The following is a 25430-nucleotide window of genomic DNA, read 5'->3' on the forward strand; positions in this document are numbered from 1 at the left end:
CCTCCCCACAGTGCTGCAGCACCCTACATCTCCTCCTCGTCTCTGTCTATCTCCTATCCATCCTCTCCACAGTGCTGCAGCACCCTACATCTCCTTCTCGTCTGTCTATCTCCTATCTGTCCTCCCCACAGTGCTGCAGCACCCTACATCTCCTCCTCGTCTCTGCCTATCCCCTATCCGTCCTCTCCACAGTGCTGCAGCACCCTACATCTTCTCTTCGTCTCTGTCTATCTCCTATCCGTCCTCTCAACAGTTCTGCAGCACCCCACATCTCCTCCTCGTCTCTGTCTATCTCCTATCCGTTTTCTCAACAGTTCTGCAGCACCCTACATCTTCTCTTCGTCTCTATCTCCTACCCGTCTTCTCCACAGTGCTGCAGCACCCTACATCTCCTCCTCTCTCTGCCTATCCCCTATCCGTCCTCTCCACAGTGCTGCAGCACCCTACATCTCCTCGTCTCTGCCTATCCCCTATCCGTCCTCTCCACAGTGCTGTAGCACCCTACATCTCCTCCTCGTCTCTGTCTATCCCCTATCTGTCCTCTCCACAGTGCTGCAGCACCCTACATCTCCTCCTCGTCTCTGCCTATCCCCTATCTGTCCTCTCCACAGTGCTGCAGCACCCTACATCTCCTCCTCGTCTCTGCCTATCCCCTATCCGTCCTCTCCACAGTGCTGCAGCACCCTACATCTCCTCCTCGTCTCTGCCTATCCCCTATCCGTCCTCTCCACAGTGCTGCAGCACCCTACATCTCCTCCTCGTCTCTGCCTATCCCCTATCCGTCCTCTCCACAGTGCTGCAGCACCCTACATCTCCTCCTCGTCTCTGCCTATCCCCTATCTGTCCTCTCCACAGTGCTGCAGCACCCTACATCTCCTCCTCGTCTCTGTCTATCTCCTACCCGTCTTCTCCACAGTGCTGCAGCACCCTACATCTCCTCCTCGTCTCTGCCTATCCCCTATCTGTCCTCCCCACAGTGCTGCAGCACCCTACATCTCCTCCTCGTCTCTGTCTATCTCCTACCCGTCTTCTCCACAGTGCTGCAGTGCCCTACATCTCCTCCTCGTCTCTGTCTATCTCCTACCCGTCTTCTCCACAGTGCTGCAGCACCCTACATCTCCTCCTCGTCTCTGTCTATCTCCTACCCGTCTTCTCCACAGTGCTGCAGCACCCTACATCTTCTCTTCGTCTGTCTATCTCCTACCCGTCTTCTCCACAGTGCTGCAGCACCCTACATCTCCTCCTCGTCTCTGTCTAGCTCCTACCCGTCTTCTCCACAGTGCTGCAGCACCCTACATCTCCTCCTCGTCTCTGCCTATCTCCTACCCGTCTTCTCCACAGTGCTGCAATGCCCTACATCTCCTCCTCGTCTCTGTCTATCTCCTATCCATCTTCTCCACAGTGCTGCAGCACCCTACATCTCCTCCTTATCTCTGTCTATCTCCTATCCATCTTCTCCACAGTGCTGCAGCACCCTACATCTCCTCCTCGTCTCTGTCTATCTCCTACCCGTCTTCTCCACAGTGCTGCAGCACCCTACATCTCCTCCTCGTCTCTGTCTATCTCCTACCCGTCTTCTCCACAGTGCTGCAGCACCCTACATCTCCTCCTCGTCTCTGCCTATCCCCTATCTGTCCTCCCCACAGTGCTGCAGCACCCTACATCTCCTCCTCGTCTCTGTCTATCTCCTACCCGTCTTCTCCACAGTGCTGCAATGCCCTACATCTCCTCATCTCTGTCTATCAGGCAGGTTTACCTCGGTTGTGACCCCATGTCTGTGAAACAGCGTCGCCTCATAATGGAGGATCACCAGAGAGCCGAATCTCAGGTCAGTGCACAGCTTCACATCAGGGTCATCCTCCGCTCCACGACTGCGGGCAGTGCACATCAGGGTGGAAATGCCCCATGCAGGCCTTTGGGGCACTCGCCCCACCTCATGGAAAGGCCTCTGTGTGTCTTGTTCTTTACGGCCTGGTATGACAACCCCCTCATTCTGTGTATTTCAGGCGATGATTGGCAGCCCTGATCTTGATGTGGAGTACCGGAGGGCGGTGTCGCTTGCCGTGCGCTGCCGGGTACTGCGCCATGTGGCCGAGGTAAGTGGTGCTGTAACTATAGCGACATTGAACACTGTTATAATATTAACTGTCAGGAACATGAGGTATTTGATTGAGTATTATCACGCACACTGAGCTCTGCTAAGTCCCTTAAAGCTGAGCTGACACACGCTGCGGGCCATCCAGACCAGATCCCCTTCTTCTCACTCTGCTTTTGATTTGACTTTTTTAGTGACGTTTTGAGGACTTGCATATTGCACCATTACCCCTTAATTGCCAGAACGTGCTTTACATGTCATGTTTATATGGGCTCATGTTGGTGAAGCATCCTGTGCTATTTGAATTAGGTCATTTGGTCGTGGTGTTATGTTCCCGTATATTTTCTCTTTGTGCCGAAACCGGTTCACAGATGGTTGTACCATCTGAATTGTACTCTTTTGATTATTTTTGTATATCATGTATTTTGCACTGCAATAATTTTATATTAATAAATATTGTTACACTGGGAATCGCTCCTTCAATTGTTTCTCTATTGGTATATGCGCATATATGAAGGTTATAATCCCCCCTTTTGTTTTGTTTTTCTTTTACTAGTACATGAGGTGTTCTCTTTAAGTATATAGTACATAGCAGGCAGCCTTTCTGGTGACTAATTATTCTAAGTGCTGTACCCTGACTGACCTGAGGGTAAGGGGGCGCCAGAGAGCTGCAAGTTCCAAACCGGAACTGGGAAGTGGGATATAGATAAATCCCCTGCAGAAGGAACCAGGGGCAACCAAACAACCCCGGTTCATGACAAATTGGTGTGAGTGGTGGGGATGATAATGATATCCTCCCGGGATCCCTGACATACTGTTGGCAGCACGGTGTGAACCGTGACATTAACCCTTTGTGTCTTTTCCAGGATCACAGGCCACCAACGCCGATGTTTGACCTCTATCTTAATGACTTATGGGCTAACAGAAGCCGGGCCCTGAGCCACTTCCAGAAGGCGGGCCGCACAGTGAGTATGGTGGTCCGGGGACATTTTCATCGCCAGCTCTTCCTATCCTCACCTTCTTGTCTGTGTGCTGCAGGTTGTCATACGCGGCAGAGTGGACGGCAGGCTGAGATCCCTGAGGAAACTGCTGCAGCGCCTCCGTTCAGTGCCAGAGGGGAGCAGGACGTTTGGTAAGATGGGCGCAGGGGTCTGGGGGGTGTGAGCACTGCAGACGTCTATTACTCTGGACATCTCTCCTATGCAGAAAGCAGCCATGAGGAAATTGCCCCTGTGTCCGCCCCGCGGGTCCTGCTCTATGAGTTCCCTCCTTACCCCACTGAGCCTGGTGGGTTGGTGAGTACAGACCGGTAATGGCCGGCCAAGTATTGTCCCCTACACCCCCCACTATGTCCATTCAGGCGGGAGCAGCGCCCTCGTGGCCATAGAGTGCGGGATTAGTGGCCGGAGACCCTTCTGCCTATTATCTCCTCTGGATTAAAGCATTAGTCGAAAATCTAGCCTGCCCCATCCTTTGTCCTTCAGTGGGAGTGATGGCCGCCCCTTTACTACGGAGGCTGCGGTCTCATGGAGAAATTCGAGATTCTGTTGCAGAAATCTGATGTGGACTCTGGGGTTTGTGCTGCTGATTTGCCGCAAATCTGTAATTGTGGCCATGGCCACGTCATGTGTAGTAACAGCAGAGGAGCACTGCACCATGTAGCGACCTCTCATCAGACCTGAAGAAACTGGACTGATGAGACCGCGCTGAGATGGCGCCATTCACACGATGACTGATCCCAGCAGTAGAAATATCGCTGACGAGATCCCCGTAACTGCCTCATCTCTTCTACCTGCAGATGGCCGCACATCTTGTGTCTCTTCCTCCACAACCTGCAGCTGCTCCGCTCAGACATCAGCTCTTCTACCATGGCCTAAAGGTAATCCAGATCTTCATTCCCCCACGCCGTGCTCGTCGCTCTTCTAGAATCCAACAGTCCAGAACAAGATGAAGGCGGGTCCGAGCTGGCGACACTACAGACATAGTATAAACCCCCTATAAAATCACCAATCATCCAGATAATGGCTCCATGTCATCCTCGTCCAGAGTCCTCTATAACACAGCGTCGTATATGGGGGGCGGACGTCTCCTGCATGGCCACAATATAGGTGGTGTAAGGCAGTTTCTCCGGTGTCCGTGCGGTAATGTAGCAGTGACCCAAGAAAGTTCAACCAAAACGTCTTTATTTTCAAACCTCACTAAATAAATCCAGACCTTTCATCCTCCGGGTTCGCAGCCAGAGCATGTGTATCAGTCAGTATCAGTTGTTACCGTGGGCGCCAGCACCACCGTATCACTCATGGGTGGGTCAGTGGCTTTGCTTTCTCTGTCATACACACAACCTCCTGCTCTACTGCTTGCAAATCAAACACTGACTCACCCAGACCTCAACTGAATGTTTAAATGGGAATCGTGGACATGGGCCACTCCCAAGACCTGGAGTGGAGGGAGAGATCCGCCCCACTACCATCTATAGATCTCTCCAAAAATAAAAGCCCATGTCAGGTTTTTTTTTTTTAAATCCACACTTAGGCTAGGTTCACATTGCGTTAGTGGGTATCCGCTAACGGGATCCGTTACATAGCGCCACTAACGCAATGTAACGGATCCGTTAGCGCACCCATTGACCGCAATGTATGTAACGCATCCCTAACGCATGCCATTTTTGGCATGCGTTAGCGATGTGCCGTTATTTTGTGACGGACCTCAAACGCTGTCTGCAGCGTTTTTGGGTCTGTTCTCGCTAGTGCAGATCGGGCATCTGCGCTAGCGCAATCGCTAAACGCGATCCTTTTTGGACATTGCGTTAACGCAGTCCGTTAGCGTATGCGCTAAATGGACTGCACTAACGCAATGTGAACCTAGCCTTATTTTACTTTGTAACCACAGCTGTGGCTGTAATCACAGCTCTCTCCAGCGGGTTCAGTATGACGCTGTGCACATCCTGGGGGACACGTAACAACCCTCGAATATGATTCCCCTCACTGTCTCACATAGCCACCACCCCTCTATTCAAACTTGGGGGGTTGAACACCTGTCACCATACATGGGGCCTGTGACAGGGCATCCATATGTCCTTGCGCCTTCCCCACTCGATGTTGCACTGAGAAGTTTACATTTTGCAGTGACAGGAACCATCTGGTGATCTGAGCTTTCTTCTTCTCGGCATTTCTCATCCAGACCAAGGGTGAATGGTCTGTCACCAAGCGAGACTGGTGCCCAAGCAAATAAGAGCGTAGGGACTGCAAGGCCCACTCAATGGCCAAGCACTCCTTCTCCACTACGCTATAATTTTTCTCGGCCGGGGTGAGTTTCAAGTAGGTGACCAGGTGTTCTTCTTCTCTGTTCACCTCTTGTGACAGAACCTCTCCTAGGCCTACCTCCGAGGCATCCGTTTGTGCCATAAAGCCTTTCTTGAAGTTGGGGCTGGTGAGGATGGCTGTCCGCACAACGCCAACTTCATGGATTGGAGCTCTTCATCCATCCGGGGGTTCCACCCAACCATGACCAATTTTCTTAACATGTAACCCAGAAGACAAGATGACAGTGATAGAGATCATCTGGTGTTATAAAGGCGGTCTTTTCTTTTGCCGACTCTGTCAGATCGAGCGTGACTAACTAATGGGTCTTTCCTGTCTCTCAATCATCTTGTCCACCCGGGCACTGGATAAAGGTCAAATTTTGACACGTCATTCACGAGCCATAACGACCCGTCCAACTTTGGGATTAGTCCAGTGGGGATGGCCCACTCACTCCGGGATTCCTCAATTACTCCTAGCTGGAGCATTTGTCTTGCCTCACCCGCGATGGCTTGTCTCCGGGCTTCTGGCACACGTTACCGTTTCATTTACACCCTTACCTGCGGCTCGGTGACAATGTCATGCCGGATCACAGATGTCCGACCAGGTAGTTGTGAGGATACGTCCGTATTCTGCTGCACTAATTTCCTCTAGTCGCTCCTGTTTAGAGAGAGCATCGCTCCTCTTTACCTCTCTCTCGGCCTCCTCCCAGGCCGGTGTCGGAGGGTCGTTGCATCCATAATCATGCACTCCCGGTCCTTCCACGCTTTTACCAGATTTATATGATACAGTTGTTTGGGTTTCGTCTTCCCGGGCTGGTATACTCTGTAATTCACCTCCCCAACCTTTTCCCAGACTTCATACAGCCACTTGGCCCTGAGCTTCCTGCGGTGGGCACTAAGACTAACACCCGATGCCCTTGTTTACAGGATCTGACCTTTCTAGTATACCGCTCGGCTCTGTGCTGCTGGGCATCCACTAGATGTTCCTTTACTAAAGCATCACTGCTGTGATCCAGTCCTGCACACTCGCTGCATGTTCTGTTACGCTTTTATGGGCTCATGTTTCCACGTCTCGTTGGCTTCATCCTCCAGGCCCCGGGGATGTTTACCATATAAAAGCTTGAATGGAGAAAATGCTGTTGAAGACTACGTGTCTCCTGGAAGTCAAACATTAAATAGTGCACTAACATGTTCCAATCCCTCCCATCCTTGCAGACTACTTTTTTTTTGCATAAATTTTAGGGTTTTGTTCAACTTTTCCACTAGACCATTGGTCTGTGTATGGTTCACCAACATGCATAAGTAGTTTTTTTTGGAGCAATTTACACAGTTCCTTTCTCACCTTGGACATAAAAGAAGACCTCTGATCCGTAAGGATCTCCTTAAGTAGCCCAAGGTGGCAGAACATGGCAAACAGCTCCCGCCAGATAAGTTTAGCTGAGGTGTATTGAAGTGGAATTGCCTCTGGGTACCGAGTGGCGTAATCTACTACAACGAATATATGTTGGTGGCCCCAGGCGGATTATATGATTTGGCCCCACCATATCAATAGCAACCCACTCAAAAGGTACCTCTGTAATGGGTAGAGGTACTAATGGACTCCGGTAGTTTGTGGTGGGTGAGGTTTCCCATAGTTCTGGGCATCATCCCAATGGAGGTAAAAGTAGGCCTTCTGGGCATCTCCCATTAGGAATGGGGCCACTACTTCAGCGCACTGGGAAGTTGGCAGGCTCGCCCGCTCCACTGTGCATTCAAAGACTGTGAGGAAGGCTTCTGTTGTGAATTCTGTGGCAGAGCTCCCTCCTGTGGTCACAAGTGGTACTTCGGCTGATTCTCTCTGTGAGCTTCCGTTGGTGGAGGAAAGTGGTACTGCGGTTTCTGAGTTTCCTTCCTCAGGTGACGTGGTGAAGTCGTTAGGTGCTGCTCTATTTAACTCCACCTAGTGCTTTGATCCTGGCCTCCAGTCAATGTTCTAGTATTGGACCTGTTTCCTCCTGGATCGTTCCTGTGGCCTGCTGCTCTGCATAGCTAAGTTCTGCTTTGCTATTTTGTTTGCTGTTTTTTTCTGTCCAGCTTGTGTATTTGTTTTTTTCTGCTTGCTGGAAGCTCTGGGACGCAGAGGGTGTACCTCCGTGCCGTTAGTTCGGTACGGAGGGTCTTTTTGCCCCCTTTGCGTGGTTTTTGTAGGGTTTTGTGTTGACCGCAAAGTTACCTTTCCTATCCTCGCTCTGTTCAGAAAGTCGGGCCTCACTTTGCTAAATCTATTTCATCTCTACGTTTGTCTTTTCATCTTAACTCACAGTCATTATATGTGGGGGCTGCCTTTTCCTTTGGGGTATTTCTCTGAGGCAAGGTAGGCTTATTTTCTATCTTCAGGCTAGCTAGTTTCTCAGGCTGTGCCGAGTTGCATAGGGAGCGTTAGGCGCAATCCACGGCTGCCTCTAGTGTGGTTGGAGAGGATTAGGGATTGCGGTCAGCAGAGTTCCCACGTCTCAGAGCTCGTTCAATGTTTTTGGGTTATTGTCAGGTCACTGTATGTGCTCTGACCTCTATGTCCATTGTGGTACTGAATTACCTTATCATAACAGGCTTCCACATCATCGTCTGGACCCAACTTTCTCAATGCTGACTGGACGTTATCCCGTACCTCATGGCGAACCAGGATCGGCCATGAGGGCGTCTCTCGCAGGGCCGTAATCTGATGCAGTATCAGGTTGTTCATCTGCTGCTGGCACTGCTGTTGGTGCTGGTTGAGGACCAACTGTTTCAGTATCTCCTCCATTATATTGGCAGGCCGAGGCTGTAGTGTTGGAGTCTTAATTACAGACATTCAGCGTGCTTTGTGGTGTGCCTCAATTCATACTACCCACATTCTCCACCATATGTAAGGCAGCGGCTTTCGTGTCCTTGCGGCAATGAGGCAGTGACCATGACCCACGTAAAGTTAAATTTAAACGTCTTTATTTTCAAAACTCTCAAAATAAAACCAGACCTTTCATCCTCCGGTTCGCAGCCGGAGTATCCGTATCAGTCAGTATCAGTCTGTTACCGTGGGCGCCTGCACCACCGTATCACTGGTGGGTGCATCAGTAGCATTGCCTTCTCTGGCCAGAGTTCAGACTCACACAGACCCGTCATACACAAAGCCTCCTGCTCTGCTGCTTGTAAACCAAACACTGACGCACCCAAACTTAACTTGATCAAGATCTAAAATCTGACCTGATCAAATAGTTTGACCAAATCCATTCTGTCTTTGATTTTGCATTGTAACCACAGGCGTGGCTGTAATCACAATGCACTCCAGCGGATTCAGTATGCCCGACCCTCATATATGATCCCCTCAGTGCCTCATAGTGAGCACACACAGGCTAAACACCACTCACAGTCTTGTGATGTCAGGGGTGAAGCGTGTGCTCCACTCCTGAAGTGTCCGTGGTGCGCCGTGGGCTCCATGTGTTTGAAGTGAAGTCCGTGGTGTGGCATGTTCTCCACCTACCCTGAAGTGACGTCCGTGATGTGGCGTGTGCTTCCTATGTGTCTGAAGTGACATCCGTGGTGCGCCATGTGCTCCACCGTGACGTCCGTGGTGCGCTGTGGACTCTACCGTGTCTGCAGTGAGGTCTGTGGTGTGCTGTTCTCCACCATGTCTGAAGTGACGTCTCTGGTTTGGCGTGGGCTTCACCGCGCCTGAAGTGACGTCTGTGGTGCACTGTGGGCTCCACCATGTCTGAAGTGACGTCCGTGGTTTGGCGTGGGCTTCATAGTGTCTAAAGTGACGTCTGTGGTGCACAGTGGGCTCCACCGTGTCTGAAGTGACGTCTGTGGTGCGCTGTGGGCTCCACCATGTCTGAAGTGACGTCTGTGGTGTGCTGCGGGCTCCACCGTGTCTGAAGTGATATCCGTGGTGCACTGTGGGCTCCACCATGTCTGAAGTGACGTCCGTGGTGCACTGTGGGCTCCACCGTGTCTGAAGTGACGTCCGTGGTGTGCTGTGGGCTCCACCGTGTCTTAAGTGACGTCCGTGATGAGCTGTGAGCTCCACCGTGTCTGAAGTGAGGGCCGTGGTGCCCTGTGGGCTCCACCGGGTCTGAAGTGATATCAGTGGTGCTCTGTGGGCTCCACCGTGTCTGAAGTGACGTCTGTGGTGCGCTGTGGGCTCCACCGTGTCTGAAGTGACGTCCGTGGTGCACTGTAGGCACCACCGTGTCTAAAGTGACGTCCGTGGTGCCCTGTGGGCTCCACCATGTCTGAAGTGATGTCCGTGGTTTGGCGTGGGCTTCACTGTGTCTACAGTGACGTCCGTGGTGCAGAGTGGGCTCCACCGTGTCTGAAGTGACGTCCATGGTGCGCTCTGGGTTCCACAGTGTCTGAAGTAACGTCTGTGGTGCGCTGTGGACTCCACCGTGTCTGAAATGACGTCCATGGTGCGCCGTGGGCTCCACCGTGTCTGAAGTGATAACCGTGGTGCTCTGAGGGCTCCACTGTGTCTGAAGTGACGTCCGTGGTGCGCTGTGGGCTCCACCATGTCTGAAGTGACGTCTGTGGTGTGCTGTGGGCTCCACCGTGTCTGAAGTGAGGTCCGTGGTGCTCTGTGGGCTCCACCGTGTCTGAAGTGACGTCCGTGGTGTGCTCTGGGCTCCGCCGTGTCTTAAGTGACGTCCGTGGTGAGCTGTGAGCTCCACCGTGTCTGAAGTGAGGTCCGTGGTGCCCTGTGGGCTCCAGCGGGTCTGAAGTGATATCAGTGGTGCTCTGTGGGCTCCACCGTGTCTGAAGTGACGTCTGTGGTGCGCTGTGGGCTCCACCGTGTCTAAAGTGACGTCCGTGGTGCCCTGTGGGCTCCACCATGTCTGAAGTGATGTCCGTGGTTTGGCGTGGGCTTCACTGTGTCTACAGTGACGTCCGTGGTGCAGAGTGGGCTCCACCGTGTCTGAAGTGACGTCCATGGTGCGCTCTGGGTTCCACAGTGTCTGAAGTAACGTCTGTGGTGCGCTGTGGACTCCACCGTGTCTGAAATGACGTCCATGGTGCGCCGTGGGCTCCACCGTGTCTGAAGTGATAACCGTGGTGCTCTGAGGGCTCCACTGTGTCTGAAGTGACGTCCGTGGTGCGCTGTGGGCTCCACCATGTCTGAAGTGACGTCTGTGGTGTGCTGCGGGCTCCACCGTGTCTGAAGTGATATCCGTGGTGCACTGTGGGCTCCACCATGTCTGAAGTGACGTCCGTGGTGCACTGTGGGCTCCACCGTGTCTGAAGTGAGGTCCGTGGTGCTCTGTGGGCTCCACCGTGTCTGAAGTGACGTCCGTGGTGTGCTGTGGGCTCCGCCGTGTCTTAAGTGACGTCCGTGGTGAGCTGTGAGCTCCACCGTGTCTGAAGTGAGGTCCGTGGTGCCCTGTGGGCTCCACCGGCTCTGAAGTGATATCAGTGGTGCGCTGTGGGTTCCACTGTGTCTGAAGTGACGTCTGTTGTGCGCTGTGGGCTCCACCGTGTCTGAAGTGACGTCTGTGGTGCGCTGTGGGCTCCACCGTGTCTGAAGTGATGTTCGTGGAGCACTGTGGGCTCCACCGTTTTTAAAGTGACGTCCGTGGTGCCCTGTGGGCTCCACCATGTCTGAAGTGATGTCCGTGGTTTGGCGTGGGCTTCACAATGTCTACAGTGACGTCCGTGGTGCATAGTGGGCTCCACCGTGTCTGAAGTGACGTCTGTGGTGCGCTGTAAACTCCACCGTGTCTGAAATGATGTCCGTGGTGCGCCGTGGGCTCCACCGTGTCTGAAGTGATATCCGTGGTGCTCTGTGGGCTCCACCGTGTCTGAAGTGATATCCGTGGTGCACTGTGGGCTCCACCGTGTCTGAAGTGACGTCTGTGGTGCGCTGTGGGCTCCACCGTGTCTGAAATGACGTCCGTGGTGCGCCGTGGGCTCCACCGTGTCTGAAATGATATCCGTGGTGCTCTGTGGGCTCCACCGTGTCTGAAGTGATATCCGTGGTGCACTGTGGGCTCCACCGTGTCTGAAGTGACGTCTGTGGTGCGCTGTGGGCTCCACCGTGTCTGAAATGACGTCCGTGGTGCGCCGTGGGCTCCACCGTGTCTGAAATGATATCCGTGGTGCTCTGTGGGCTCCACCGTGTCTGAAGTGATATCCGTGGTGCACTGTGGGCTCCACCGTGTCTGAAGTGACGTCTGTGGTGCGCTGTGGGCTCCACCGTGTCTGAAATGACGTCCGTGGTGCGCCGTGGGCTCCACCGTGTCTGAAATGATATCCGTGGTGCTCTGTGGGCTCCACCGTGTCTGAAGTGATATCCGTGGTGCACTGTGGGCTCCACCGTGTCTGAAGTGACGTCTGTGGTGCGCTGTGGGCTCCACCGTGTCTGAAATGACGTCCGTGGTGCGCCGTTGGCTCCACCATGTCTGAAGTGACGTCCGTGGTGCGCTGTGGGCTCCACCGTGTCTGAAGTGACGTCCGTGGTGCGATGTGGGCTTGATCGTGTCTGAAGTGATATCCGTGGTGCGCTGTGGGCTCCACCGTGTTTGAAGTGACGTCCGTGGTGCGCTGTGGGCTCCACCGTGTCTGAAGTGACGTCCGTGGTGCGCTGTGGGCTCCACCGTGTCTGAAGTGACGTCCGTGGTGCGCTGTGGGCTCCACCGTGTCTGATTTAACGTCTGTGGTGCGCTGTGGACTCCACTGCACTGTGTACTCTCGTGAGGGAGATCACAATGGGAAGTGATGTCAGTGAGAAATGACCTCACCTTCTGTTGCAGGTGCGGGGTGCGGACCACCGTGCAGGTATTGTGTTGGGGGCGCTACAATAAAGATATCTTTACTTTATGGTGCGCACCATCTTAATGAAAAGGAAGTGACCGAGGAGGGGGACGAGGATGAGGAAGGGACCGAGGATGAGGAAGGGTCCGAGGATGAGGACGGGACCGAGGATGAGTAAGGGTCCGAGGAGGGGGATGAGGAGGGGACGAGGAAGGGTCCGAGGATGAGGACGGGACCGAGGATGAGTAAGGGTCCGAGGATGAGGAAGGGACCGAGGAAGGGGATGAGGAAGGGACTGAGGATGAGGAAGGGACCGAGGAGGGGGGTGAGGAAGGGACCGAGAAGGGGGCCGAGGAAGGGACCGAGGATGAGGAAGGGACCGAGGAGGGGACAAGGAAGGGACCAAGGAGTAGGAGGAGGAAGGGACCGAGGAGAGGGACGAGGAGGGGACGAGGAAGGGACTGAGGAGGGGGACGAGGAAGGGACCGAAGAAGAGACCGAGGAGGGGGACGAGGAAGGGACGAGTAAGGGACCGAGGAAGGGACCGAGGAAGGGGACGAGGAGGGGGACGAGGAAGGGACCGAGGAAGGGAACAAGGAGGGGGACGAGGAAGGGGACGAGGAGGGGGACGAGGAAGGGACCGAGGAAGAGACCGAGGAGAGGGACGAGGAAGGGACCGAGGAGGGGGATGAGGAAGGGACCGAGGAAGATACCGAGGAGGGGGACTAGGAAGGGACCGAGGAGGGGGACGAGGAAGGGAACGAGGAGGGGGACAAGGAAGGGACCGAGGAGGGGGATGAGGAAGGGAACGAGGAGGGAGACGAGGAGGGGACCGAGGATGAGGAAGGGACCGAGGATGAGGAAGGGACCGAGGAGGGGGATGAGGAAGGGAACGAAGAGGGGAACGAGGAAGGGACCGAGGAGGGGGACGAGGAAGGGAACGAGGAGGGGGACCAAGGAAGGGACCGAGGAGGAGGACAAGAAAGGGACCGAGGAGGGGGACGAGGAAGGGACCGAGGAGGGGGACGAGGAAGGAAACGAGGAGGGGGACGAGGAAGGGAACGAGGAGGGGGACAAGGAAGGGACCGAGGAGAGGACCGAGGAGGGGACCGAGGATGAGGAAGGGACTGAGGAGGGGGACAAGGAAGGGACCGAGGAGGGGCCGAGGAGGGGGACGAGGAGGGGACCGAGGATGAGGAAGGGACTGAGGAGGGGAACGAGGAGGGGATGAGGAAGGGACCGAGGAGGGGATGAGGAAGGGACCGAGGAGGGGGAGGGACGTTCATATTATTTGTCATATTATTTTCTTTCTCAGGTTCCCCAACACTTCAGGCAGATGGCGTATGAGCCGGTGAGGAGGCGCGGGGCGGCGGCCATGTACCTAACCCCTCATCTAGCGAGACCACTGAGGAGCGGGGCTGAGGTAAGGTCAGCAGACCACCCCCATGAGTAACCCCTGGACCTGCTGGGTGTTGTAGTGCAGATCTGGTACTCTCATTATCTGTCCCTGCTGGATGTTGTAGTCCAGGTCTGGTACTCTCATTATCTGTCCCTGCTGGGTGTTGTAGTGCAGGTCTGGTACTCTCATTATCTGGCCCTGCTGGGTGTTGTAGTGTAGGTCTGGGACTCTCACTATCTGGCCCTGCTGGGTGTTGTAGTCCTTGGCTGTGCAGTGGGTACATGATACAATTGGTGTCTCCGCAGGATGAGCTGATGCCGGAGATGACCCCACCGCCTCTTGACCCCACTGCGGTTCGGGAACACACATGGAGCGCCCACTCTCACGGAAAACTAGAAGAGGAAAAGGTTGGATGTCGAACGCTGCTGCTGAGACCCCCAGAGATGTTGCTGAACCCCCCAGATTTCCATCCGATGCATGTATTTGTGAGTACATGCCCCATAATGTCAGAAAGTGGGGGGCAGATGAGTTGCATTAGGAGGTCCGTGTCGCTGCAGCTGGGGGTCCGCACATCCCTGCACACCAGCCTGAGAAAGGGGATGACTTATTACACATGCAGGGGAGGAAGACATATATACACACGACGCTGGGGGGCTTCTGTGTAATATTTGGGGGGTGAGACCCCTGTGTATTATATATGGGGGGATGAGACCCCTGTGTATTATATATGGGGGGATGAGACCCCTGTGTATTATATATGGGGGATGGAGCCCTGTGTATTATATATGGGGAGGTGAGACCCCTGTTTATGATATGGGGGGTGAGACCCCTGTGTATGATATATGGGGGGGTGAGACCCCTGTGTATTATATATGGGTGGATAACACCCCTGTGTGATATATGGGGGGAGTGAGACACCTGTGTATGATATATGGGGGGTGAGACCCCTGTGTATTTTATATAGGAGACTCCTGTGTATTTTATATGGGGGGATAAGACCCCTGTGTATTATATATGGGGGGTGAGACCCCTGTGTATTATATATGGGGAGTGAGACCCCTGTGTATTATATATGGGGGGATGGAGCCCTGTGTATTATATATGGGGGGTGAGACCCCTATGTATTATATAGGGGGGGTGTCACGGATCCCTTTTCCGTGGTGTCACTTATTCATCACGTGCCTGCTCTCACACGTGACTTGGGGTTGTGCCTGCAAGGGTTAATCTATCTCCTCACTCTCAGTCCAGCATTCAACCTCTGTCCTATGCTGTAATTTGAGCATAAATCACACACCGACCCAGGCCACACACCCGCTCATACACGCTGCCACCACTCATCGAATACACGGGCGATGAGTCCCGGAAATAATAATACTAATAAAAATATGTCTATCACTCATAAGGCTCACACACCTTAGGCTATGGATTCCTTTTAAACATTCAAGGTTCAACTTGTTAAAGTTTTATACTTTAATAACAAAAGGTTCAATGCTTACAATAAGAAAAAGGTATAAAAATATGATAATAAAAAGACATACAACTTATGCAAAGCAGTATCAAAATAAGAAGGAGAAACTTACAGAAATCATCTAACTGGTAGTTTGCTTTCTGCTCTCTGAGGGTAGGACGAATGTAGATTTGATCACACCAGCTTCTCAGGCTGCCCCCATCATGTGAACACAATTCTCTGTCTGCAGCCTAAATTTATAACTTTAGTCTGGAGGTCAGGTTTCTAGACTGGCCTGCCAGGTTAATATCATAACTGCTGCCTGTTTGATTGGGCCACGGCCACGCCCCCAATGAATATATTATTTTCTCTTGTGAAAAGGTTCTCAGGAATAGATCACCTCAGGCCGCAATTAGTATCTCCCCTCCATGCGCTAGAAGGTGCCAAATGTTGTTTTTCTTCTCGGCCCTAGCTAGACCTCCTGGTGAGATCTGGAGACAGAATTTCTACTAGTCCCAAGGAAGTACCTATTAACTCCTAGGTGCGACTTGCCTTCAGGACAGATGTTACATTATCACTAGTCTGTATTATTGGTGTCATGCGCAGTGGTGTGCGCGCCATCCTGACATGCGTAATGATGCGCGGCTGGCTCGTGGTGACGGCATCGCACTGATGTGCTGTTCGGCAATGGCGGCGCATATTGTGACGTCAGTGATATGCAGAGCATTAAGGATTGAGGTTGTAATACACGCTGGTACAACTTCCTGATGAAGTGGGCAGGTCAGGCATGTGATGTATGTCATGTGGCACCTATATCTAATGATGTGGAGGTATTCCACAATTACCCATGTGTCCATTATATGGGGGGTTACCACTGGTATATGGATTGGAAAAAACCATTGAGGTTATCATAGTCTGAGCTTCAACAAAATGGTGTCTCGGACCCGGCCTCTAGTGTCTCCACAATAGTACCGCCCAGATACACGCCCTCTTGCCTGGACACATGTATATAAGGAGTTCAAGTAGGATTCCATGCAGCATCTACATATCATGGCCTCCTGATGATCCGCTGAGGTGAAACGCGTTGATAAGTATCTGGTCTCACCCTCTGCTATTATCTGTGATATGCCATGCAATGTTCAGCTGTAGATAGAACTGACTAATGCTATTTTCCTGGCACTGCCGTTTTGACTATACATATGTGTGGCTACTTGCAATTTGTTAATCTGTGAATTATCATCAGCTCAGTTACAGGGAATCTGAGGGTCAGCCACCGGTGAGTGGGGGGCCATATCCGCCGACAAGTAGGGTGCCAACCTCCACTGACAGGCAGGTGCACAGCAGTAGGAGTCAGAGGTAGTGAGCTGAGGTTTTTAGCACGAGCACCCTGGCACACACCAAAGGCTAAGATATATGTGTATCCACATATATATATATACATAATAAGTAGCCTTTTTGTTATCCTGCCTATCTTTTTTTCCGGTGGAATATATGACGAGGCATCTGTGACACCTTTTAACAGGGGTTATAGTAGGAGTCACGGGGTCAGCCGACGGTGAGCGGGGGCGCCAATCTCGTTTGTATGTGTAGGGTGCCGACCTCCGCTGATAGGCAGGATTTGTATATAGGTGCTAATAACAGGGCAATCTACAGCGCACGGTTGTGTGTTATTTTTGTGTATATCTGGTTGTAGTTGTGTCATGGTTTTAATTGAACGTAATACACTTGATGTTTTATCTACATCATCGTAGAAAATTAAGAGTTATTTGCTTTACTTAATTTGAATTTTTCTGACTCTTTTGGTGGCTGTATTATCACTAGTCACACATATAACCCTAGACATATGTCCCTACACACATATAGATAGATATATATACACATATTTCACCACAAGGGGGGGGGTGAGACACCTGTGTATGATATATGGAGGGTGAGACCCCTGTGTATTTTATATGGGGGGATGAGACCCCTGTGTATTTTATATGGGGGGATGAGACCCCTGTGTATTATATATGGGGGATGAGACCCCTGTGTATTATATATGGAGGGTGAGACTCCTGTGTATTATATATGGAGGGTGAGACCCCTGTGTATTTTATATGGGGGGATGAGACCCCTGTGTATGACACAGTATATGGGGGGTGAGACCCCTGTGCATTATATATGGGGGGTGAGACCCCTGTGTATGATATATGGGGGATGAGACCCCTGTGTATGATATATGGGGGGTGAGACCTCTGTGTATGATATATGGGGGTGAGACCCCTGTGTATTATATATGGGGGGTGAGACCCCTGTGTATTATATATGGGGGATGAGACCCCTGTGTATTATATATGGGGGGATGGACTCCTGTGTATTATATATGGGGGGTGAGACCCCTGTGTATTATATATGGGGGATGAGACCCCTGTGTATTATATATGGGGGGTGAGACCCCTGTGTATTATATATGGGGGGTGAGACCCCTGTGTATTATATATGGGGGGTGAGACCCCTGTGTATGATATATGGGGGAGATGAGACCCCTGTGTATTATATATGGGGGGGTGAGACCTTCGATCATTACCGTGAAAACAAGGCCAGGAGCCGACTGTGGAACTGATCATGAACTTTTGACAGCAAAGATTAGAGTCAAGCTGCACAAACGGACTTGACAACAGGTCGTTTCCAACTTCGATTTGAGCAGCATACCTTAAGATTTTTGGAATGGTCTGCACAACCGATTATAGCACTGGATACAGATGAAAGAAAGCCTGAGGAATTGTGGACACATATAAAGACTAATATTATTGAAGAAGCCAGAAAGACAATAAACAAGAAGCATAAGACACCCCCCCCCCAACCATGGTTAACAGAAGAGACCCTAGAGAGCATCAAAGACAGACAAATGGCAAAAGCAAAGGGTAAGAAGCAGGATGCAGGCAACATCAGAGGAAGAGTAAAAGACTAAAGAGAGCCATTTGAGCAGACAAAGAACTTTATTACCAAAAGATATGTACAGAGATAGAAAGTGAACATCTGAGGGGCAAGACCAGGAAGGCGTACAGAAAGATCATAGAGATACGATGAAAGTTTCAACCAACAGTGGGAATGTGGAAAGACGCCAACGGGAACAAACTAACTGAACCAGAACAGATCAAGGAACAATGGAAGAGGACACGGAGCTTCTCTACAAGAACGACTCAGTGATACGGGAAGAAACGGACTCTTCAGATGATGAAGCCGAACATCCTGAAAGTCAAGTTGCTGCTGCGATAAAGCTTTTGTCAAACAACAAAGAAACTGGATGTGACAATATTTCAACAGAGCTAGCAGTCTTCTGAAGGCGCAGCTGATGTAATCACACGCCTGTGTCAACAGATCTCGATAACTGGTAAACGGAGCAAGGACTGTACAAGATGCGGGTATATTGCAATTCCAGAGAAGGGAGATGCTACCGACTGTGGAAACTATCGGACTATTGCGTTCATGCCTTGTGCCGGCAAAACTCTACTGAAGATCCTTCAAAGACAGCTACAGCCTTACTGAAAAAGAGCTGCCGGAGGAAGAAGCAGGATTCAGAAAAAGCTGAGGAACAAGAGAAGTGATTGGTAACATTAGATGCATAATGGAAAAGGCCAAAGAATACAACAAGGAGATTGACGTCTACTTCATTGACTGCAGCAAATCCTTTGACTGTGTTGATCACCAGAAACTTTGGATACCATGAAGGACATGGGTGTGCCGAACCATCTGATCAGTCTCATTAGTGACCTTTACATTGACCAAGAAGCAACAGTCTGAATGGAGCACGGTGACACGACATGGTTTAGAGGAGAGCGAGGCGGCATCCTGTCTCCATTTCTCCTCAATCTATATGCAGACGCTATTGTCAGGAAGGCTGGACTCGCCGAAAAAGAAGAAAGAATCAAAATTGTTGGACCAATAATCAACCACCTTAAATACACGGATGATCCAACATTGATAGTTTAAGAACAGCGCCGGTGCCCCTGCACAAATCACTTTCCTCCTCTCGGAAGGGACACCCCTTGGTGTTCACTTACCCTCCCACGCTGCTCCAGTCCTAGTAGCGTCTGCTTCATTCCAGGACCTACACCCGCCGGTCTGCTGGTAGTGTGCTTATGGCATGCACACTTCCTGCTTCTCAAAGGGGCAGTGTGCACATTCTGAAAATGTCCCCAGCCAATGGCTGGGAGACATCAGGTATTTAAGGCTCCCTCCCCTATAGGGAGGTGCCTTGGCAACTCTAGTCCATTAGTGCTTTTCATGTTCATCTAAGTAGTAAGATCCCTGTACCCGTGTTCCCTGTTTCTGATCCTGTCCATCCTGTCTGTACCTGATCCTGCCTGTCCTGATCCTGATCCCATCCTGCCTATACCCAGCCCTGATCCTGACCTGCCTGGTCCGCATCTTTTACCGCCTCCCTTATCTGTCTAGTCTGAACCAGGTCCTGTGTTTCTTTAACAAGCCCCATCTGTTTTGGTGTTCCAGTTCCCGCCCTGTCTACCATTTCTATACTATCCATCCTCCTGCTATCCAATTCCTGGCTGTCCTGGATTCCTGTAAGCTGCCCCGTCTGTTCCTCTGTTAGAGTTCCCACCCTGTCTACCAGCCTTGTACTATCCATCCTCCTGCTATCCAGTTCCAGTCTATCCTGATTCTCTTAGTCCATCCCTGCTTCCCAACACTTCTCAGGGTGTCAGCTGCTGCTGTTCAGGGCTCTGTCCTTGAGAAGTACCTGGCGTTCTCCTGGGTCCAAGTCTAACCACTCTATCAGGGAATATATTGAAGAACTAGGTGGTCACTTAGATACGCCCATCAAGGCTCTTCTTGGTCCGTGGCACACTTGTTCCACAACCACATGTGTATCAGTTAACTAAGGCCATGGAACCTGCTGACTCTCATACCCCTTGTCACGATTCCCCCTGACAGCTGTCACCAATGGGTCAGGATTCACACCGTGACCGTCACCCCTACGTCACGGATTGAGGTGACTTTAGGCCAACAGACGGCTATCACATGTGCAGGGGGCTTATCTTAGTTATCCCTCCACTCCACGATGTGATGAAAAAAAACACACACAAGGCTATTGACCTCTTAGCTTACAGCAGGGGCTTATTCTAGGTATCCCACTGCTTTCAATATACCACAAACTGCAGGGATTTATGTATATCCCGCTTACAGTTCCACTTAACACTTGCAGCTCTCTGGCGCCCCCCTTTCTCTCAGGTCAGATTAGGTACTGCACCCTGGGTAATTAGTCGCCAGAAAGGCTGCCTGCTATGTACTGGCTATTGGGCACGCTGCAGAGACGCGATAACTACTCCCACACAGGCAGGAACAATAATTATTAACCCCGCAGTCGCTTCAGCATCGCTCAACAGTCTGCACACTTTCGCTGCCACCAGCTTCGATTAAACGGGTCCGAAGCTAACCCAACTCAACAGTAACAGTAGCGTATTTCACTTCAGAAGACTGGGTAAGTTTAGAGCATGGATGAACGAACTAATATATAATAGTATATTCCATTGAAATTAATTAGGCAGTGCTTTATGAAAAAATATTTTATAAAGAAGTCACAAATGAGACAATTGCAAATACGTATAAGGGTAATTATGAAATAAACAGGGATTAAATGAGAAAAAAAGTATCGCTCACATGTTCAACGCATTGCAGGCAATCAGGCTAGGGCAGTTTCCATATATCCCAGTCCATGGGATGCTGCTGGCTTCAGGAGAGGACAAGAAGTCAGGAAGAAATCTAGCAGAAAGTGACTCCTCAGAGCCTGCCAGACACTTAAAACATTAAGGCTGTGACATCACAGAAAGGCTGGCTTATCCAGACCCTCCTCTCTCTACATTCTGCCTAAACTTTAAACTATTCTCTCTGATTTCTATAACTTCACTACAAAACATGTCAGAGTCAGACCAAACTCATCATTCATCTCAGATTAACGTGGGCATTCTAATGAGATCAAATATGTCCTATCTGGGATACATATTTCCAGAGAAATCCCTACTTCTTTACCAGATGGAGTTAGAAGCTCGTGTTTCGCGGGTTGTGTAGATACACCGAGTGAGAATAAAAATATATATTTTCGTATTTCTAGCTTAAATCGTTTGCCTAATATCTAACAAAAACTAAACAAAGAATCTTTCCTGAATCTTGGAGCCACTTTTCCAGTTTGAACTAGAGAATGTGGGAGGGGTGAGGGACTTTCCTCTGAGCCTGGAATTTACGACCCCAGAGCAATAAAACCTCTCTTCCCCCATACTCTCAGAGAAGGAAAGCCAGGAATTTGCAGCTACAAACTGTTGCTCCAAGAAGGGGGGCTTAGCCCACACAGGCTAGAGAACTACTTATGATATTTCATACCATATCGTGACACCCCTCCAATCCCAGAGCTATTCCAACCTGTCAGAGACCAGCAAGATATGATATTGTCATATCTGCGAACAGTGAACACCCACCTGGACGCTCTGACATCAGCGGCTGCATCCTGTCTGGTCGAAACTGCTGCAACCATGGCAGTGACTATTCAGTCCGCATATCATGCTCCAGATCCTGGACCCCGTCTGTCTGCTCCACCTCATTTTGACGTGATGGATCCCTAACAAAGGTGATAGTTAATTAACCTGTGCTCCCTGCATTTTGAACTGCTGGCTCACCAGTTTTCCTCTGATCTGGTGAAGGTGGCATTCCTATTGTCCCATCTTGGAGGAGAGGCCCTGGCGTGGCTCAACCCTTTGTTGGAGAGAAGAGACCCTGTCTTCTCGGATCTGTAGGCCTTCCTGGAGGAGTTCTGCAAATTCTTCAACAAGCTGGACCGAGTTACCTCTGCTTCATCATCTCTACTCAGACTGCGCAAGGCAAGTCTGACTGTAGGCCAATGTGTCCGCCCCCTGGCTTCTGAACTCGGCTGGAACAACAAGGCATTAGTTGCTGCATTCTGGCATGGATCTTGCGGTAAGATAAAGGGAGAGCTGGCAGGTCGAGATATTCCCACTACTCTGCATGACCTAATTTCCCTGGTCATTCACATTGACCTCAGATTCTAAGAGCGCTCCAGAGAGACGGCGCGTGAGAGAAAACCTCTTTGTCTGGCTCCATAATTCCAGAAGCCCCTCAGTCCTCCATGGCCGCGATCTCATTTGAGCCTATACAGGTCGACGATGTAAAGCCAAAGAACGACAGGAGATCTGTCGAGCCAAGGGCTTGTGCTTTTATTGTGGAGGCACAGGACATCTCATCCGCACCTGTCCCAAGAAGTCGGAAAACTCCCAAGCCTAGGGTCGGTAGGGAAGGCTACTCTGATCGTATCTGTGACATGTATAGGTTCCGAGTTTGTTCCCGATTCGTTGAGACAGTATCTGGATTCTGGTGTGGCAGGGAACTTCATGCAGCAAGCATTGGTAGATAGTTACCAGATCCTCATTCAGCGCCTCTAGAATTCATTTTTGCTGTCATCTGTCGATGGTAGAGCCCCATTCAAAGTCATTTAAGTAGTCAACAAGCAAGCAGAGCTCCGGATAGAAATGCTGTACACAGAGAATATCGCCTTCTATGTGCTCCCTAGTCTGTCTCATCCACTTCTCCAGGGTCTTCAGTGGCTCCCCATTCATGAACTCGTTCTTGACTGGAGATCAGGAGAGGCGCTTTGTTGGGGACAGTTTTCTTATGAGAACTGTCTTTTACCTGTACGTCCAGTTCGGCCACTGCCAGCACCATCTTGTCTGCCATGATTAGAATCCGCCTACTGGTTATGGGTCTGGGAATTGCGGGCGGACAGAAATTAATTTCCCAGGTTTCTGATGGCCATAAATGCCACAAAACGCTGCTATGCGTAACTCCAAGTGCCCAGATCCTGGAAATCTAATTTTCATGTTTCTGGGATTAATGTGTATTATTGAATTTGACTTTGTGTGTTTTGCTTAGAAGACAGAGTTTTTTGGAGGGAAAAACGCATTCAGCTCTGCTAGCCCTGGCAGGCAATAAAACTCCGCATTCCAAGCTGACCATTTGCCTGAAGGGGGGGGGTTTAAATTCAAAGAGAGTGAGAGGTGTTATATGTAGGATTTGGTCCTACAGAAACAAATGGTGGGAGGAGCAGTACGCCAGCTCTGGTTGTGTCCCTAGAACAATGGTAAATAATTCAAATTTTCCTGACAGTCCCTGTACCTGTTCTCCCTGATTCTGATTTTGTCCACCCTGTCAGTACCTGATCCTGCCCGTCCTCCTAATCCTGATCCAGTCTGTCCTGTATGAACCTGCTCCTGATCCCATCCTGCCTATACCCAGTCCTGATCCTGACCTGCCTGGTCAGCACCTGTTACCGCCTCGCTCATCCATCTAGTCTGAACCAGGTCCTGTGTTCCTTTAACAAGCCCCATCTGTTTTGGTGTTCCAGTTCCCGCCCTGTCTACCATTTCTATACTATCTATCCTCCTACTATCCAATTCCTGGCTGTCCTGACTCTTCGAGTCCCTCCCTGTTTCCCAACACCTCTTATGGGGTCAGCTGCTGCGATTCCGGGGTCTGTCCTGGAGTGGTACCTGGCGTACACCTAGGTCAAAGTGTAACCATACCATCAGGAGCACTAGTGAAGAACCAGTTGGTTGTTTAGTTACCCCCCTTCAGGCTCTCCCCAGACCGTGGCACAGTTGTTCCACAACCACATGCGTAATAGATAGCAGCAAGATTAGATGGAATGAATGACTTACTATAGAGCAGTGTTCCCAACTCCGGTCCTCAAGAGCCACCAACAGGTCATGTTTTCAGGCTTTCCTTAGTATTTCACAGGTGATGGAATTATTGCCTGTGAAGGTGATGCAATTTTCACCTGGGCAATACTAAGGAAAGCCTGAAAACATGACCTGTTGGTGGCTCATGAGGGCTGGAGTGGGGGAACACTGCTATAGAGAGTCAAGATGGGAAGCTCGAACATGGGACTGCTACGCAACACAAAGAAGATAAAGATTTATCTTCCATGTACCTCTGGGACTCATCTGAGGTGGACGGTGACAAACTGAAGGTAGTAAAGGACTTCAACCTACTGAGATCAATGATCACTCAAGATTCTGTGACGATGCCCGAAGTCAATAGGAGAATAGAAAAAAGTAGTAGTTTAGCTCACCTGCTTAGTGCACGGTCTGCGGAAAGTTCAGGAAGAGACCAGCACTCACTTCTTCCATAAGGAAAGATGTTTATTCCAATAAAGAAAAAATCAGGAGCTGTTCACACAGCACTGCTCCATGAGGCATAGAAGGAAACCATAGAAAGAGAAGGCAATGCGTTTCTGACCTTTGTGGTACTTAATCACTGCTTAAATCTTCACCTGAGATCACACAACTATATGTAAGCCCAGTCTGGCTAATTTTTTAGCCTACATGTGTGTACGAATAAAACAAACTATGAAAAAGTCACACAAGTGACTAAACAAATATAACACAAAACAATGGATATACAAATAAACCATGAGAGAACAAACTCTCACAATAATACAAAATTAAATCAGACCTTTTGTTGAGCCCCATGGGAGATGTAGTAATTAATATTAGAATCCAGTACGCTGCTCTTCCCCTATTAGTCTTGAACTTGAAATTGCATGTCTCATCATTATCGGATCTACAAAAACCCAAATATTCATAACTTTCCACTTGAGCCTGTCTATTGTAGATGTTTTGATTAAAGGAAGCTCATCCTGGAGGGCACAATAGGAATCCTGCCTTAATTGTTTGATCACCCCAGGGAGTCTTGGCTTCAAAGAGAACTTGAATGGTTAACTTTTCCTATGTTAATTGTTTTCCTCACCGCCTAACTATATGTAATTTTCCATATGTCAACTGGGCAATTCTATTTCAAAGAGACTTAGAATGCCAACTCTTTCTGACAATTCTGGGGGAGTGAGTGCCCCCTCACTAGAGTGTTTTTATGGATTTTAATGTTTTCTGTGACCATAATAATAGACCCTTCTGTACTATATAGGGGAAGGGGAAGACTTATGTGTTTTTATATGTGAGGTGAGACCCCTGTTTATATATTATATCGTCATGGACGAAAGTGTTGGCACCCTTGAAATTGTTCCAAAAATAAAGTATTTCTCCCAGAAAATTATTGCAATTCCACATGCTTTGTTATACACAGGTTTATTTCCGTTATGTGTATTAGAATAACACAAAAAGAAGACAAAAAAAGGCAAATTGGACATAATTTCACACAAAACCGCCCAAAATGGACAACTGCATATTAATTTTAGGGGCCTTTGACTTTGGGGCTCAGATTCTGTCTAATGAACTTTTCTGCCTTGCTTCGTTTTGTCATTTCCTGGAGATTATTCCGTTAATTCCTCCTGGCTTTTGCCCTTCTTAACGCTGCAGCTGTTATCCGTTGGCTCGCTGTTGTCAGCTCTTACATCATCGGTCACCCC

The 25430-nt window shown here is 50.3% G+C and overlaps 1 protein-coding gene across 1 annotated transcript in view; it reads left to right on the forward strand.

Moving 5' to 3' along the window:
- Positions 1 to 25430, forward strand: part of CFAP221 (cilia and flagella associated protein 221) — a 204972-nt gene that overhangs the window by 119424 nt on the left and 60118 nt on the right. Inside the window, exons 12-19 of the mRNA XM_069732565.1 lie at positions 1747 to 1828; positions 2007 to 2096; positions 2962 to 3060; positions 3134 to 3227; positions 3302 to 3390; positions 3894 to 3974; positions 13471 to 13578; positions 13860 to 14039. Of these exons, the coding sequence (XP_069588666.1) occupies positions 1747 to 1828; positions 2007 to 2096; positions 2962 to 3060; positions 3134 to 3227; positions 3302 to 3390; positions 3894 to 3974; positions 13471 to 13578; positions 13860 to 14039 (823 nt within the window). The remainder of the gene's footprint in view (positions 1 to 1746; positions 1829 to 2006; positions 2097 to 2961; positions 3061 to 3133; positions 3228 to 3301; positions 3391 to 3893; positions 3975 to 13470; positions 13579 to 13859; positions 14040 to 25430) is intronic.

Source organism: Ranitomeya imitator, chromosome 7, assembly GCF_032444005.1.
Source record: "Ranitomeya imitator isolate aRanImi1 chromosome 7, aRanImi1.pri, whole genome shotgun sequence".
NCBI classification, from domain to species: Eukaryota; Metazoa; Chordata; class Amphibia; order Anura; family Dendrobatidae; genus Ranitomeya; species Ranitomeya imitator.